This window comes from Monodelphis domestica, chromosome 2 (genome assembly GCF_027887165.1).
Source record: "Monodelphis domestica isolate mMonDom1 chromosome 2, mMonDom1.pri, whole genome shotgun sequence".
NCBI classification, from domain to species: Eukaryota; Metazoa; Chordata; class Mammalia; order Didelphimorphia; family Didelphidae; genus Monodelphis; species Monodelphis domestica.
Genome location: NC_077228.1, coordinates 82,288,461 through 82,306,850, shown reverse-complemented (window position 1 = coordinate 82,306,850; position 18,390 = coordinate 82,288,461). Strand labels below are relative to the sequence as shown.

The following is an 18,390-nucleotide window of genomic DNA, read 5'->3' as shown; positions in this document are numbered from 1 at the left end:
ATCATTATTAACCCCTATCACAAATAGGAGAAGTAAATAGCATTTTGTTGAGGGAAGAAGGAAGAATCCCCTTTTCTCTCATAAATATCCCAAGGCCTAATTGCCCAGGAGAAATTAAGAACTAGCTATATGGAGGATATTTATGGACTAAGGACTCTCTTTTTCTGGGGGTTTTATAAGTCCCCGAAGCTGACTCATGAATTCAAACCCCATGTTTCTTCTTGTTTTATCTACTAGTCTGGAGAGTAGTTCAGTTCACTGTCTGTATTAGAACATCGAGTTTCAGGAACTCTTAGATGCTTAATATCCCCAATAGGACCTCACAGGCATGTTAAATTCCATTCCTTTGTCCCCTGATTGCTGTGTGTAATTTGGAAACAAATGGCCTGTTGGCACAGCAGGGTTTGGTATGAGCCTCCTCAAAGACCAGGCTGATGAGATCAAGTTCTAATGAAAGGACCTTTTAAAAAAAAATCCTTTTGCCAAGAATTTCTGCATCAACAACCTCATCATTCCCTTTTTCCTTAGTTTCCAAGCTTGCGGCTCAGAGAAGGGTCTTATTTACTTCTCTGAATACCCAGAGTTTAGGCTGAGATAATAATAACTACATTTACATATTGTTATAAAGTTTGCAAAGCACTTGTTCTCATTTGGGCTTTATGATCATCACTGCGAGATGGGTGCTATGGGGATCGTTGTTCCCATTTCACAGATGAGGAAACTGAAGGCCAGAGAAGTAAGGTGGTTTGTTGGAGTTTGCATAGCTGGTTAAATGACAAAACTTAAGCTTTTAGGCTTTCTGACTCAGTTAAAAAAAAAATCCCAGGGGGCAGCTGGGTGGCTCAGTGGACTGAGAGCCAGAGTTAGAGACAGGAAGTCCTAAGTTCAAATCTGGCCTCAGACACTTCCTACTGGGACTGTGGGCAAGTCACTTAACCCCATTGCCTAACCCTTACCACTATTCTGCCTTGGAACCAATACACAGTATTGATTCTAAAACAGAAGGTAAGGGTTTAAAAAAATCCCTTAATAAGTTTTAAAATTCACAATACATGTATAACCCAGTGGAATTGCTTGTCAGCTCTGGTAGGGGGGACGGAAGAGGGGAAGGAGCAAACATGGATTATGTAACCATGGAAAAATATTTTAAAAATAAATAAATGATTAAAAAATATTATCCTTTGTTTTAGTATCTATTCTAAGATGGAAGAATTGCCAGGGCTAGGCATTTGGGATTAGATGACTTGCCTAAGGTCACATGGTTAATAATTATCTGAGGTCATATTTGAACTCAGCTCCTCCCAACTCCAGACCTGGTGCTCTATCCATGGTGCTACCCAGCTGCTTCCCAAAGCTTTTTATCTTTGAGTAGTGTTGGTCATGCTTTGAAATGTGAAGGAATAGGACATGTCATAGGATTGAAATAATAATAGCTTACATTTCAAGGTATTTTATAATGTTGGGCAAGTCAGGAAACTAGTAAGAATTTAGTTAGCACCTTCTCTACACCAGGCATTGTTCTTAGCATTGGGGTGACAAAGAAAAGCAAAAACCAGTCCCTTTTCTTGATTTTACCTCTCTCCACTGACCTCCCTTCTAATGGGAGATATCAATATCAATCTGCCTCGAGATGGCAGAGTGAATAGTGTTGGACTTGAAGTCAGAGAGACCTGAGCTCAAACCCTGCTTCAGACACAATTTTGTGGTCCTGGTTAAATTATAGAACCTCTTAGCCTCAGTTTCTTCATCTGTAATAAGGGATTAGTGATGATAGCACTTATTTCATAGGGTCGTTTTAAGGATCCAATGAGAGTGTATGTATAAAGGGCTTTGTAAGCCTTAAAGCAACATAGAAATGTTAGCTATTGTTGTTATGTGCATAAGATACTATACTAAGAATATTGTCTTTTTATTGTACTTTTTCTCAACTAAAAAATGATATATGGTAATAATTGTTCAGTCACACATGACTCTTTGGGACACCATGAACAATAGCTATCTATAGGGTTTTCTTACTGGAATGGAGTTTTTTTTTTCCCCCTTTTGTCATTCAGCAGTTAGACGACTTGCCCAGGTTCACACAACTGGTAAGTGTCTGAGGCTGAATTTGACCTTAGTTCTTCCTGATTCTAGGTCCCTCTGTCCACTGAGCTACCTAGCTGTCTCTTAGGCATAAGGAGGTTAAGTGACGTATCCAAGATCACACAGCTAGAAATTATCTGAGGCTGAATTTAAACTTAGGTCTTCCTGACTACAGGCTCATTGCTCTTAATCACTGAGCCAAAGTTGCCTCAGCTTAATAAAAAACAAGAAACTAATGGCTGAACTCCTTAACTATTTCTCTCTTTAGCTGGCTAAAAATATGTAGGTAAGCAAGGCTTGGTTAATAGAAAGTTGTTTTATATGTGTCATTCTACCTAGATGATAAAGGGCAGCTAAGTGGCTCTGTGGATAGAGGACTGGACCCAGAGTTAGGAAGATTCATTTTCATGAGTTCAAATCTGTCTTTTGCCACTTTACTAGCTGTGTGACCTTGGGCAAGTCACTTAATCCTGTTTGCCTCAGTTTCTTTATCTGTAAGATGAGCTAGAGAAGAAATGAAAAAAACCACTCTAGTAACAAGAGTCTGGCAGGACTGATTGACTGAAAAATGACTGAACAATTAATTATAAACTCTTTTTAAAAACGCTTACCTTCTATTTTAGAAGGGATAGCAGTTCTAAGGCAGAAGAGCTGGAAGGGCTGGGCATTTAGGGACAAGTGATGCCTCTAGGCCTGGCTCTCTATTCACTGAACCATCTAGTTGCCAGATTATAAACTTCTTGAAGAGAAATTTTTTGTCCCAATGTGCTCAATAAATACTTGTTAATTCATTGTAAAAGATTTAAAAATATATCCAGATTTCTCTCTATATAAATTTATATAGAAATACATTTCTCTCTATATAAATATAAATATATATGTTAAAAATATGTATATCAAATCAACTTACAAAATGTTTTGGAGTAATTCCTAGATCCCTGGATCTAGGAAGAATCTACAGGCTTTTTTTCTCCTTTAGGCAACTCTGACAGGTTTTTAGGAAGAAAGAGAGGAGGATTACTTTATAACTTAATTAGTTGGCCATGTAGCTATGCCAGGAGGGCTGGACTATGTCATAAGAATTGTCATTTTAATTTTCATTTCTCCATCTCTCTTTCAGGCAAAACTGAAGCTGCCTTCAAAAACTTTAGCCCACACTACAGTCGCCAGTATTCTGTGGCCTTCTGCAATGATGTCTGGAATGAAGTCGAACAGCATAGAGATTCAAGGTCCCAATTCTTAAAAACCAAGGTAACCCAAAGTCTTGGAGAAATGTTCCTGGAATGCTAGGGCTAGGAGCAGTTCCTTGGCCTTCCCATTCGTTTATCTACATTTGCCATCAGGGAAACTTTCACATCTCTCCGTGTCTCTGAAATAACCAATAACTTGAATAGCAGATAAAATAGGGATTTGTCCTAAAATTGTTTAGAGCTCAGGAAGACAGCAGTATAATCTGCCTGGAAGCCAGAGCATATGATTTCCTGCTGACAGAGTTGCCCATATAAAAAGAAAAATGGCACTCTTCCATTTTCATTACATATATATATTTTTTCATTCTGATGGTTTGATATCAGGAAATTTGCATTGCTGTGTAGAGCGTTAGTAAAAATGTCAAGGTTTCAGTGCCTCAACACTATAGAGATTTTCATTTTGGTGATAGATTCCCTTGGGTTTCTGTTCCAGTCCCTTGAATACAAATAGACTATGTGCCCTTTCTCACTTGTTCATTTATATTCATAACCCATGACCATAAACGCTTATTGAGTCTTGTTTTGATGGAGAATTTCAGCTAGGCTGACATCCCTGGAGACTGATTGATGTCCCTATGGACTTATAAGGTTCAGCTTCTGCCTTGGATGAGGGGGGGCTCTTTCCTCCAAAGGAGAATGAAGGGGCATCTCCTTTGGCCCTTTCATGAGGTCAGAAAGGATATTGTTTAATTTGTGGTTAATAAGTAATAGTTGGAAAGGTAATGAGAACCTTTAAATATTGAAATTAGGGAAGGAAAGAGGATTTTTCTCCCCAAGAGATATTTAAAGTTGGATTACATGGCAATTTCTATGTGGAGGTAAAGGGATAGATAGGGCTGCTTCTCACCTTGTTTAAATCACTTCATTTCTTTGGATCTCCATTTTGTTTCCTTGATTGTAAAATGAGGGAGTTGGACTAGAAGACCTCTGGGCTCACTTTCAGCACAAAATCTGTGCTCTCATAAAATAGGACTTAAATAAAACTACAATAAAATATGTAAAGGGCAGTAGACCCATTCCCTTTTTTTGTACAAGACTATGAATTAGAAAAATAGAGAAAGGATAGTATTCCCCCTGAATATCTATAAGCAAAGCATATGGTGTATGGTTAAGCAAAGAGGGGAGTCAACTAGAAATCTGTGTTTGCTCAGTCAATGTGATCTCTTAATTTAACACAGAACAAAGAGAACAAGGAAATAATGAACAGTCAGGATATGTTTGTGTGTGTGGAGGGAGAGAGAGTGGGATGGGGAGAGGGAAAGGGGGGAGAGAGACAAACAGAGAGGGGGGAACAGGAAAAGATGATTTTTCCTTGGTTTTCTTTTAATAGTGAGTACAGGCTTAATTTGAAAGGAGATGAGTCCTTGTTTCACATAAGCTAATCAAAGAGATGCCAATTAAAACAACATTTTGGTGCTGCCTCATGCCCATTTAAGTTGGCAAAATAAAGCAAGGAACCTTAGTGCTTGTGTACTTGTGAAGAAACAGTTATGAACATTCATTGTTGTTGCAAACTTATAATCTTTTTGGAGAGCTATCCATCAATAAACATTTATTAAGCACCTACTATATACAAAACATTTTGCTAGGTGCTAGAGATACAAACACAAAGAATGAAACCAGGTCTACTTGCTATTGAGAAGCATGCAGAGGATAGAGAGCCAGGCTTAGAGGGGGAGTACCTGGATTCAAACTTGGCCTCAGAGGCTTCCTAGATGGGTGATTCTGGGCAAGGCACTTACCTTCAATTGCCTAGCCCTTGCTTCTCTTTTGCCTTGGAACCCATACTTAGTATCAATTCTAAAACAGAAGGTAAGGGTTAAAAAAAAAGTATGCAGTAAAAACTTAACAACGACAATAAAACACATGCACACGCATGCATGCACCCCCCCCCCCCACAAACTGAAATTCATATCTTTGATCCAATAATTCCATTGTGCAGAATATATCTTGGAAATGTTATCAAAAGTTTAAAAAGAAGCTGTCTTGGGGGCAGCTAGGTGGCTCAATGGATTGAGAGCTAGGCTTAGATATGAGAGGTTGTGGGTTCAAATTTGACCTCAGATACTTCTTAGCAATGTGACCCTGGGCAAGTCACTTAACCTTTCTTTTTTTTTTTAAACCCTTACCTTCCATCTTGAAATCAATACTGTGTATTGGCTCCAAGGCAGAAGAGTGATAAGGGCTAGGCAATGGGGGTCAAGTGACTTGCCCAGGATCATACAGCTGGGAAGTGTCTGAGGCCAGATTTGAACCTAGGACCTCCCGTCTCTAGGCCTGACTCTCAATCTACTGAACTACTCAGCTGCCCCCCTTCACTTAACCTTTCTTACCTAGGATTATCACTCTTCTGCCTAGGAGCCAATACACACTATTGATTCTAAGATGGAAGGTTAGGGTCTTATTTCTTTAAAAAAGGAAGCTATCCAAGATTTTCATAGCAATATTATCTATAAGGGAAAAAATATTGGAAATAACAGTGTATCAGAATGCATGGACAAATAAAGAATACAGATGGAAATTTAGAGGGAGTGTCTCGAAAGCTGTAAAGACAATTTATACATTGAAATTCTTTTATTTAAATATAAATAGTTTTAAAGTATGTTTCCTTATTTATATTGATTAATAATATAAAGCTTATAATAAAACAATAAAAATGAATTATAATAATTCTCTTTTAGCCACCTTTGGATACAGAGACTGTCTTATATGAAGGAGAACTGTCACATTTTGCAGATGACCTTAAAAAATGGAAAGACAGATACATCGTGGTTAAAAATGATTTTGCAGTGGAAAGCTATGAGAACAAAGAGGTAAAACTCTATGCCACCAGTTTTTGAAGTTTTCTTGGACAGTGGTTGGACGCATTGGGATGCCCATTCCCTCCTGATTCATTCAATGAAATTCATCTTTCCCCAGTGTGTTAATCCCAAAGGATAATTCTTATATTGTGCCCCACAGATCAATTAATTAAGGCTCTTTTGGGAAAGGGAAATTGAACTCCAAAGCTCAATTCCTTTCATTCAGATTTGTAAACAACAGGAGTGCTACAGCCAATTCTTTTCCCAGAGAGCTAATTTTGAGGAAAACAGACTTCATTGTTTTAGGAATAGATGGCTAGGCACTCCTGTAGGTATGGGAAGTAATTTCCACCTGCCTCCATTAGTTGATGTAGTGGAAACGAGAAAAGTAAAGAGTATATAAAGTGAATAAAAATTGTGGGTGTACCCACATCTGGGACACAATAACTTCTCTAGTGACCATTTGGTATCAGACTCTCTCATATGAGCCTCCCTTGGAATCTCTCCTATAGCTTTTGCTAGCCCTGCTCCTGTTCTTTTTTGCCCTATGATTTTGCTTCAGTATACCCATAGGCATCTAATGCAATGAGAGATCAAGAAGACAGTATGATACAGTAAGAAAAATATTGGTTTGGGGGCAAGATGATCTGTTTTCAAATCCTGGATTTGCTATTTATTCTTAATGTCACTTAACTTTTCTTAGTCCCAGTTTCCTCATCTGTAAAGCATGTGTGTTGGGAGAGAATCTTAGACTGGATCAAGGACTCTAACCTTTTTGTTTGTTTGTTTCATGGACCCCTTTGACAATATCTAGTGAAGCCTATGGACCCTTTTACAGAATTATGGTTTTAGATTAATAAAATAAAATGCACAGGTTTACCAAGAAAACCAATCATATTAAAACACAGTAATCAAATATATATATATATATATATATATATATATATATATATATATAAAACAAGTTCACAGATCCTTTCAACTAGATGCTCTTTAATGGTCCCTGTACCCTTGAAATACTTTGATAGAATATATTTGTGTTTGAATTAAATCAAGCTTCTTAAAAACTCAAAAGCCAACTCTTCCTTCCTTTAAAACCCTTCTTCCCCTCCCTCCCCTTTTACTAAGAATTTTCTTGCTGCCTCCATTTGTCTATTTATAATATATGCTTCTGGTGAGGGGAAGTGTACTTTTTTGTTATTCCTGTTTTATGAATGAGGAATTGAAAGCTCAGAGAAGGGAATAGCTTATCCCAACTCATACAATGGCTTAAGATTAGATCTACAACTCAAATCTCAGTTTAGTACTGGTTAGGAGATACCCACAAAGCAGACCCAACAAATATCCATCATGCTGAGTCACTAGACATTGAATGTTCAAAACGGATAGGACAATGGGATTCTGCTCCTGTCATTTCTGTTCCTCCACCTACTGGAGAGTGGAAATAAAGCTCACAATCCAACCAGTAAACTCCCAAATGACTTCTCGTATAGAGCTGTGCCTAGTCAAGACTCATTACCCTAGACTTTGTCTCTGCCCATCTGTCCAAGTCATTTACGACTTGATTCAACACATGACTGCCTCTCTGAAGCAAATTAACAGCAAGGGCATACTGCAAAACTCAGGCACCATCTGCTCCATTCAGTTTAGTTATTTTCTCTGGGTGTCCCCTACATTTAGCACTAGGTGGTTTCATGTTGATCTTGGACTCCCTGTTTACAAACAACCATATCCGTTTTTTAAAAAGAGGCTGCCCCTCCATGTGAAATTGAACTGGTGAGCTATTTTCTCTTGTTGGTTCATCATTCTCAGAATGTTCAGGTGGTTTGGGTGTGGTGATTACTAGGTGTGGCGATGACTACTGCTTTGACTGTGGGAGTGATGCTAAAAAAGCAAAATTTATTTTAGAGTCTTGCATCTGCTTGAATGATTTGCCATGTTTTGAATAATATTTATATGATACTTTTGATTTATATTGTAATTTTCTCCATATGGTGCTTGGCCCATTGCTGTTCAGGGGCCCTACTGCCAATGTAGACCAATAATTGAGGTGACAATAATGATAACTGATGTTTATACAGTGCTTTAGAAGGGCAGCTAGGTGTTGCAGAGGATAGAGAGCCAAATCTCAGACACTTCCTAGCTGTGTGACCCTAGACAAGTCACTTAACCCCATTTTTACCTAGACCTCAACCTTCTGTCCTAGAGTTGTTACTGGGCCAGAAAAATAAAGGTTTTAGGGATTTTTTAAAAAAGTGATTCAAGATTTCCAAAGCACTTTAAATATATCTCATCTGATCCTCCAAACAACCTTAGTAGGCAAGATTTATAGATATCATTTCCATTTTATAGATGAAGAAACTAAAGTGAGCCCAGAGGGTCTTTTGCCTAGGGTTACATAGCTAGGATGTGTCAGATTAAATCCATCCCTTGATTTAGCATGATCTGCTGCCACTATACACAAAGTAGGAAGGCAGTTACATGGCACAGAAAATAAAGAACAAGACTTGGAGTCAGGAAAACCTGAGTTCAAATGTGATCTTATAGACACTAGCTGTGTGATCCTGGATAAGTCACTTATTTTTTGGCTCTTTTAGTTTCCTCAACTATAAAATAGGGATAAAAATAACCTCAATGTCCCAGGGTGGTTGTAAAGGTCAAATGGATCATATTTGTAAATCTTAAATTATTAATAATATAAATATAAGTTGTTATTAATATGCTTTAAGTTATGTGTGTTCTATCCTTCCTCGGATTTTCTCAGAGCAAATTTTCTGCATCATTGGACTCCATTACATTTGACCTTGTTTATTCGTTCATGTATCATATCTGACCTAATAATCTGAATGGTCCTCGTCATTGTTCATTTTTGTATCCTTGGTGTCTTGACCAGTGTCTTACACATATTAGGTGGCTAATAAAAATTGATCAGATTGGAGATCTAGCTAATCGAGAGGGAAATCACATGTAGCAAGGGTGAACCATATATACTAGCTATAAAATAAAGGGTTTTCAGACTAGGTGACTAAATCCTTTCCACTGGTCATCCTGAATTGGCTTAAACTCAATGTGTCCAAAGCTGAACTCATTATCTTACCTCTACTCCCTAAATCTTCTCTTCTTCCTTATGTCCCTGTTGCTGTAGATCAAAGGTAGCAAACTCACTTAGCAAGAATCAGATTAAAATATAAATGGGAAATGCTTAACAAAATAAAGGAAAATATAACACAACATAGACAGTGTTAATTTTCCAAGTCAACCTACTGCCATGGAGATAGATTTCTATTTCTTCTCAGTTACCCAGGCTCAGAACCTAGGTATTACCCTCTAGTTCCTCATTCTTTCTCATCCTCCCATATTCAGTCTATTGCCAAGTCCTTTTGATCTTACCTTCATAATATCTCTAGGTATTATTATGTAGTATATCTATTATATTATCTTGAGAATATTCTCTCCTGTGACATTGTCATCACTCTGGTACAGGTCTTAGTTATCTCACATCTAGACTATTGAAATGGCCCGTTGGTTGATCCATCTGTTGGTCTTTCCTTATTCCAATCCATCTTTCATTTAGCTGTCAAAACAATCTAGTTTTGGTCATAGCACCACCTTGTTCATTAAATTCCAGGCTCCCTAGGATCGAGAACACACTGCTCTGTTTGTCTTTTAAATCCTTTTATAAGCTATATGCTCCACTCCAGTTCCACTTTTCTAGTCTTTTTCTTATTTTTAAACCCTTACCTTCTGCCTTAGAAGTGACACTAAGTATTGGTTCCAAGGCAGCATTAGGCAATTGGAGTTAAATGATTTGCCCAGGATCACACAGCTAGGAAGTGTCTGAGGCTACATTTGAACCCAGAATCTTCCATCTCTAGACCTGGCTCTTTAGTCAGTTTGCCACCTAGCTGTCCCCTTTCTATTCTTCTTGCCTCCACGTGCTCAACGTTGCAGTGTCAGTGAACTCCTGGCAATTCTTTGAACATGACACTTGATCTCCTAACTCTGGGTATTTTTACATGCTGCCTCCTCATGCTTGGAACTCCCCTTCTTCTTCCCTGTCTTCTAGTGCCCTTCAAATCTCAGCTCATCCCACCTTCTACAAGAATCTTTTCCTAGTTATTTTTAATCGTAGTGCCTTCCCTACGAGAGTAAGTCCAACTCATTCTGTCCATATTTTGTTTGTACATTGTTGTTTCTATGTTGTCTTCTCTATCACACTGTAAGCTCCTTGAGGACAGGTATATTTTTGTCTTTTTAAAAATGTTTTTCATTATCTTCAACACTTAGTGCAATGCCTGGCATGACTGAATAACGACTCAACAAAAACAAAATCTGGTGCCCAGAATGGAACACAATCTTACAAAAGTGGTTATGACAAAGGCAGAATAAGGCAGGGATTCGGACTCTCAGCATTCATATCGAGCATGAAGTCCACTAATCCCTCCAGATCTCTTTCAGACAAATTGATGTCTAGCCAGCAAAAAGTGGTCAGATTCAAGTTATTATTGTATTAACAGGATCCTCCTAGTAATGTATGTGACAGATATTAAAAAGCACTTCCTTCCAATTTGGTGCCAGGGCATAATGAATGAATCTTTCTAACATTTGGAACATCTCTATTGCCAAGATAATTGCTTACATTTTGTTCTTCCATCTCAGTTTTAGTTCTAAGACATAAGGGTGGCGAGGGCTAGGCAATGGGGTTAAGTGACTTGGCCAGGGTCATACAGCTAGGAAGTGTCTGAAGACAAATTGGAACCTAGATCCTTCTGACTTCAGGTCTGGTGCTCTATTCACTATGCTACCTAGCTGCCCCCTTCCATCTGATTTTAATGCTTCTTCTCCAAGCCCATCTTTATTTGTCCAGGGATGGGGTGGCACTTTTGTTTAGCAAAGTACTATATAATATATGATAAATATTGCATATTTATATATAACAAAGTTCTGTGAGTTTATGAAGTCTATCAGAGAATTTCTTGTCTGTTAGACTGCATCTTATATAAACATGGTTCTGTCCCTGTATGCTTTGCTGAAACATATCTTTATATGTGGGGGAAACTCTATGTACAATCTCAGTGGCATTATTTTGGCTGTGGATAATCAGCAAAACTGATCATGAAGTATTCCTTTATCTTGGCAGCTGCCTTCCATCCTCAGTTCCTGCCATCAAGGCAAGCTACTTTTTTGTTATGTGATAATTTTGGGTCTTCATTATCATCTCTGAGAGAGATGGGGGAGGAAGCTTGAAGTTGGACTGCAACCAGAAAGACTTGAATTCAAATCTAGCAACTGTGTAACCCAGGTCAAATCACTTTACTTCTGTCTGACTCAGTTTCCTTATCTATGAAAATGGGGATAATAATAGCCTTTACCTTCTGGGATTGTTGTGAAAATAAAATGAGATCTTTGTTAAGTGCTTTGCAAAAATATTAAAGTGCTATGTAGATAACCAGCTATTGTTATTTTTTTTATATTATAAGACACTGTGTTATATGCCTTTGAGGAGTTGTGTTGTTTTTTGCTTTTAAAAATATTTCAAAGGTAACTCTTTGATTTTAATTAAAATCCAAAAGAGGAAAATGCTAATTTTTCCTTTTTTTTTTACCTTTACCTGCCTAGGCCTATCAGAAAGGAGCCAGTCCTAAAAGTCGAATTCTTCCAGCAGGCGGCAAAGTTTTAACCTCAGAAGAAGATTACAATTTATTATCTGACCGACATTTTCCTGATCCTATTGGTGAGTTGGTAAACATCGTTCCAAGATGGAAAGATAAGAGTTAATTTTGGTTTCAATCCCATTTTAGAATAATTATAATGATTATGTTAAATAAATTGCATTGGCATAGCAAAGATTTGTAAAGTACCTTATATGTATGCTAACCCATTGGATGAAGTAAATGACATCATCATTGACCCAATAGCTATGATTCTTAATAACAATAATAGTGATGATGGGGCAGCCAGGTGGATAGAGTTCCTGCCCTCGAATCAGAAGGACCTGTGTTTGAATCTGCCCTCAGCCACTTCCTAGCTGTGTGACCTTGGGCAAGTCACTTAACCTTGTTGGCCTCCGTTTCCTCATCTATAGAATGAGCTAGAGAAGAAAATGGCAAACTACTCCAGTATCTTTGCCAAGAAAAGACCCAAATGGGGTTTCCAAGAATTGGACACAATTGGAAACAATTGATTAACAAAATGATGATGATAGATTATGTCAATGTAAAGCTTTACATTTAACAAAACATTTGCATCACAACAACCCTACAAAGTAGGTTGAGCAATTCTAATTATTCTGATAAGGAAACTGACCCTCAGAAGCCAAGTGATTTATCCAGGATTATTCAACCAGTAAAAGACAAAGAAGGGACAGGCAGGCAGGTATTTACATCACAGATACAGGCTCTTTCCACTACAAGGATGGAGAACAGAATATAATTGGCCTCATATATTTTCAGTGCTCAGAAACTAAACCTCGAGGCCCTTTTTGATGAACTGGGGCTTTGAATAATGCCATCTGAAGTAGCAGAAGTAAACAGCCACTGCTCAAGCAGGAAAATGCCCAGGGTTTACTTTTTCACCATGTGAATAGACCAGTCATACCCTTCAGACTCTCATCATCTTGGATGGTATTTTCTTAAATGTATTTGGTGGTAATGTACCTGTAGGATGCCATACTTAAAACCTTGGACTGATTGAGTAATCTATAAGAGTTTATGGAAAATATAGCATTCCTCAGATTTCCATTCCATTCTATTCCATTGTTTATGTAGTATCACTTGATTCTCTTAGTGTGGTTTAGTGGAGAGGACATTGGGTTTGGAGTCAGAGGTCCTAGATTCTCCTCTACTTACTCCTTAGGTAACCTCAGGCAAATAATTTCATTTAACCATGCCTCAGTTTCCCCATCTATAAAAGAAGAGGCTAATAGTATTTAAGATTGCTTCTGAAATAACTAATATACTTCTTATAAATATTATCTGACTTAACTGGGTTATTTTCAGGTATGATATTTAGGGACAGTACTCTGGTTTGGGGAAGGGTAGCTAAGCTCAGGGCAGGCCGAGCAGACCCTGAGCTATTAAAAACAAACAAAATATATAAACCCTGGACAGGTTGGATTTAATACATAAAGGAAAGGTAGAAAGAGAATTTGGGGTTTTCTAACCTAATTTACTCTATCTATCCCTACCAGATCTAATAATCCTTGCAAAGGGATTTCTTCTCAGAGAATTCCCTACTCTATTTCTCCCTAACCCAAATCTACAATCCCTAATCTTATCTAACCCTCAACTATACCCTCCTTTGATAGAATTAAGGAAAAGGGTCTGCTTAAGGATTTGCTAAGGCCAGGGAAGGTCTTAGATCCAAAAGGATCCAGACTTGATCTCACTGTCTTGTTGCTGGATCAGGTTCACCAGGGATAGTCTCAATGACAAACAGCAAAACAGAAAATCAAGAAAAGGGTAGACTCCAAGAAAACTGCAGCTAACACCTCCAGAGATTTTCCCAGAGACCCCCCAACTGTCTTTCTCCCAGCCTGAACCCCTTCCAAAGTTCTAGAATCTTCCTGCTGGTCTCATGCCACTTCCCTGCAAAATGTCACCACTTTCCTTACAACACTTCTAAGTCTAAATCTAGGATCCTATGATATAATGTAGACAGGAGACCAAAACTAATGATTTGTATCATTATATTTTGTACTAATTTTTAAGAAGCTAATGATTTGGAATAAATAATTCAGACTTTTCATCCTCAGCAGTCCTTTATGCCACTGAAAACAATGATCCCTTCTCATTGCACTTTTGGGTATGCTCATTTGCTTAGCAATTGGTTGTCTTGCTCCTCTATTCTTCCCAAAGAAAGGGAGAGCCTTAGGTTTCACTGAAGTGCAGTTTCTACTGGTCCTGGGCTAATCAGAATGGCATTTGCTCAGTCACCCTAGGAGGGAAATAAATACATCACTAACACCTCTATAACAGCTACAAACAATAGCACTGTGCTGTAGTAGAAAGAGGACTAGCCCTGAAATTAGGAGACCTGAATGTGATCATGAGTCTCTCATTTGTCAACTATGTGATCTTGGGCAAGTCATTGAAAATTTCTGAACCTTAATTTCTCATCTATAAAATAAGGAAATTGAACCATATAATTGCCAAGGTCCCTCCCAGCTCAAAAATTCTATGATTTGAATATACTTCATTTTGTCTGTATAGAAAGAGCCACTGGAGATATATAGCCCAAATAAGGATATTTCATTGAGATTTATGAGCTGTAGACACTATAATAACTCCATCTGGCTTTGTGTGAATTGTACTCCACAGTAATTATTTGGTTTCTCAGAGAGCCTTAACTCTTATTAATGGCTATGATGCTTTGGTCAAAATTTATGGAGAAGGCTATCTTCTTAGCATTTGTTATTTCTGGGCTGAAATGCTTGGTGGAATAGTTTTAATAACAAGACGATGAGATTGGTACATAGATCATGAGCAAAGGTTAACAAGTTGTTACTGAGTAATGCAGACAAAAACAAAAAACTGCCAAGTCCTCCCTTCTTCCCCCGCCTCCCCAGCAAACCCCAAATCCTTGCCTGAATTATCAGACATTTTTTCTCCCTTTTTTTTTTTTGCTTGAGCTATGCTTATACATTGCTTTAGCTGTAGGGGAGCTAAAACTTATCATATGAATACCAAAAAGCAGTCACTGTCCAGAACCTCCATAGCTAAACTTTTGTAAACCATCAGCAAGCATTAATAAGCGCCTATTGTGTGCTAGGCACTATGCTAAGTGCAGGAGAGACAAAGGCAAGTAAAAGATATTCCTTGTTCTAGTGTCAAGAAAACTTAGAGATTCTAGTGGAGTTAGACCAATGTAATACAAAATTCATAGCTCTAGAGCTGGAAGGGACCTGAGAGGTCATTTAGTTCAACCTCCTCATTTTACAGATGAGGAAACTGAGGTCTAAAGAAATCAAATGGCTTGCCTGAAGTCACAGAGGTTGTAATCATCAGAGGTAGTATTTGAACCCAGGTCCTTTGGCCCCAGTGTCATGACTCTTCCCATTTGGGCACATTATATAATTACTGGTAAAATAATTTTAGAAGGAATCAAGTTATTTTCCCAGACCACTGTGAATAAGTGGCCCCAATCTTAAAAAGAGTATACGTGAATTACTGTTTATCTCGTGTTATGGGCTTCTTGATCTTAAAAAAAAATATTATACAGTAGTTTTCTTATGATGGCTTTATAACTCAGCTCAGAAAGAACACAAATAAATTCTTCTGGGAAAACTGATGCAAAGTGTTTAGTGAAAGAGAATTCTCTAGCAAATAAATGATGCATTAAATTGTGACTTAATAGGGACGCTGTATCCAAAAGGTCAGTGCTATTTTAATTACTTGTGAAATTTTTAATCATTTAAATTGTTAGCTATGCCATGGAGAGAAGTGAGAAGAACTGTGTTTTTATACAACCAGTGACTGCACCTTTAACACAGGCATGGTACTGGTGCAAATTCAATAAACATTGATTAACCACCTCCTGTATACAAGGAACTGAATGTGATAGTATAGGAAAAATTAATTTGTCGTCCTAATTGTCTTCTAGGCTATTGGAGCTAGTCTGAATCACAAGTAGATCCCCTACTACAGCATAACTTGGGTCCCCTCAAATGGTCTAAGATCAACGTAGATGGTCTAAGAGCTCATTATGAATCACAGTAAGGAAGAAACCCAGGTTATATGGAATCCTTTCTCATCCTCTTCAAGTTTAAGGAGCTATTTTTAGAGTGAGCATATTCCAAGTCCACCAGAATCCTACAGAATTTAAGTCAATTAAATAAATTAAATAATAAAATAAAATAAATGAGGATTACAGTAATGATGGTAGAGACTGACTATGCATAGAGTGATAGACAAACACTGGTCTTGGAGTCAGGACTTCTGCTTTCAACTCTAACATTTATTAATATAATCTTCCTCTCTCAAACCTACCTTTTAGTCAATCAATTAATCAATAAGCATTTGTTAGGCACCTACTATATAGCATGTACTCTCCAAACTTCCTTTTTCTCTGAAGATCACCATCATCCTTTTTCCTGGTTATTATTATTAGTTTTTAACTCTTAACTTCCGTCTTAGAATCAATACTAAGTATTTGTTCCAAGGCAAAAGAGTGGTAAGGACTGGGCAATGGGGACTAAATTACTTTCCCTATGGTCATAAGCTAGGAAATATCCGAGACCACATTTGAGCTCCTGTCCTCAATCTTGGCTCCTCTTTATCCACTGAGCAACCTAACTATCTCCAGGTTATTATTCTAAAAGTCATCCTCCTCTTTTTAATCCCTACTACCCCATATCCAATCAATTACTAAGTCTTTAAAATTTATCTTTTAAAAATTACTTACAAAAATAATTTTTAATATTTATTTTTTAAAATATTGATTTCTAATTTTTCTCCCTCCCTTCCATTCCCCTCTATGAGATGGCAATTTGATATGGTTTATACATATGCAGTCTTATAAAACATATTTCCATATTAGTCATGTAAAAGAAAACATACCCCCAGAAATAAATGTAAAAAATGGAATGCTGCAATCTGTATTCAGACTGCATCAATTCTTTCTCAGGAAATGGATAGCATTTTTCATTCTGTCCTTTGCAATTGTCTTGAATCTTTGAATTACTGAGAACATCTAAGTCATTCTAGTTGATTGACATATTGCTGTTGCTGTGTACAATGGTCTGATTCTGCTTAATTTACTCTGCATCAGTTCATGTAAGTCTTCTGAGGTTTTTCTGAAATCCTCCTGCTCATCATTTCTTATAGCATAGTAGTATTTCATCACAGTCATATACCACAACTTTTTCAACCATTCTCCAACTGATGGGCTTCCCCTCAATTTACAATTCTTTGCTACCACAAAAAGAGCTGTGATAAACATTTTTGTACATATAGGTCTGTTTTCTTTCTTTCTTTTTTTATCTTTTTGGGATATAGATGTAATAGTGGCATTGCTGAGTCAAAGGGTATACACAATTTTATAACCCTTTGGGCATAGTTCCATATTCTATTCAGAATGGTCAGATTAGTTCACAACTCACCCAGTAGTATATTAGTGTCCTAATTTTCTCACAACTCCTCCAACACTTGTTGTTTTTCTTTTCTGACATATTAGCTAATCTGGTATGTATGGGGTGGTACCTCAGATTTGTTTTAATTTGTGTTTCTCTAATCATTTGTGACTTTGAACACTTTTTTCATATGACTATAGATAGCTTTGATTTCTTCTTCTGAAAATTGCCTTTTCATGTCCTTTGATCATTTATCAATTGGGGAATGATTCTTATAAATTTAACTCAGTTCTCTATATCTCTGAGAAATGAGACCTTTATTATTAAATGAGAGAAATCTCCCATAAAAATCCCCCCTCCCAGTTTTCTGAATTACTAAGTGTTGGTGATTCTATCTCCTTAACATCTTTGGCATCCTTCTTCTTCTGGCTACTTACATGGCCATAATCTTCACTTGGCCTTTATCACCTCTCATTTTTTCCCTAGAACAACAAATGTTTATTGACTTTTTTCAATAATATTTTATTTTTCCCAATTATGTATAAAAACTATTTTTAACATTTGTTTTCTAGAATTTCAAGTCCAAAATTATTTTCCCCTCTCCCTCAATTTTCCCTTCCCTGTGATGGTAAGCAATTTAATATAGGTTATAAATGTGTAATCACGCAAACAATCTTTTACATTAGTCATGTTGTAGAAGACACATATTCAAAAAAATAAGGAAGAAAAAAATGAAAAAAAAATGCTTTGATTTTCATTCAGACTCTATCAGTTCTTTTTCTTCTTTTTAACCCCTACTTTCTGTCTTAGGTTGATACTAAGTATAGGTTCTAAGTCAGAAAAGTGGTAAGGGCTAGACAATTAGAGTTAAGTTACTTGTCCAGAGTTACTCAGCTAGGAAGTGTCTGGGGTCAGGTTTGAACCCAGGTGTTAAGGGTAAAAATTAGGGTTGTTGACAGAATATATTATATTAGTAGTTGCCAGGTATTTAAATTTAATCCCAATAAAATACTGAAGTCAGTTTGGGATTTTTATGGTGGTATAATTACAATAAAAGGAAGAAATTAAGAAGAAGAGAGAGAGGAAAGGGTATAAGATTTCTCCAGTCTAGCCTAAGCCAAGGGAAGTTCAGTGGCCTCAGCCAAGGGGCCTTCTCAGAAGATTAAATCTAGCTTAGCTTCCAGCTATA

The 18,390-nt window shown here is 37.2% G+C and overlaps 1 protein-coding gene across 2 annotated transcripts in view; it reads left to right on the top strand.

Annotated features, from left to right (window-relative positions):
* Positions 1–18,390, top strand: part of NIBAN1 (niban apoptosis regulator 1) — a 208,644-nt gene that overhangs the window by 72,650 nt on the left and 117,604 nt on the right. For both annotated transcript variants that reach the window (XM_007480957.3, XM_016430008.2), the window contains exons 2-4: positions 3,203–3,333; positions 6,014–6,145; positions 11,753–11,867. In XM_007480957.3, coding sequence (XP_007481019.2) covers positions 3,203–3,333; positions 6,014–6,145; positions 11,753–11,867 — 378 coding nt within the window. The remainder of the gene's footprint in view (positions 1–3,202; positions 3,334–6,013; positions 6,146–11,752; positions 11,868–18,390) is intronic.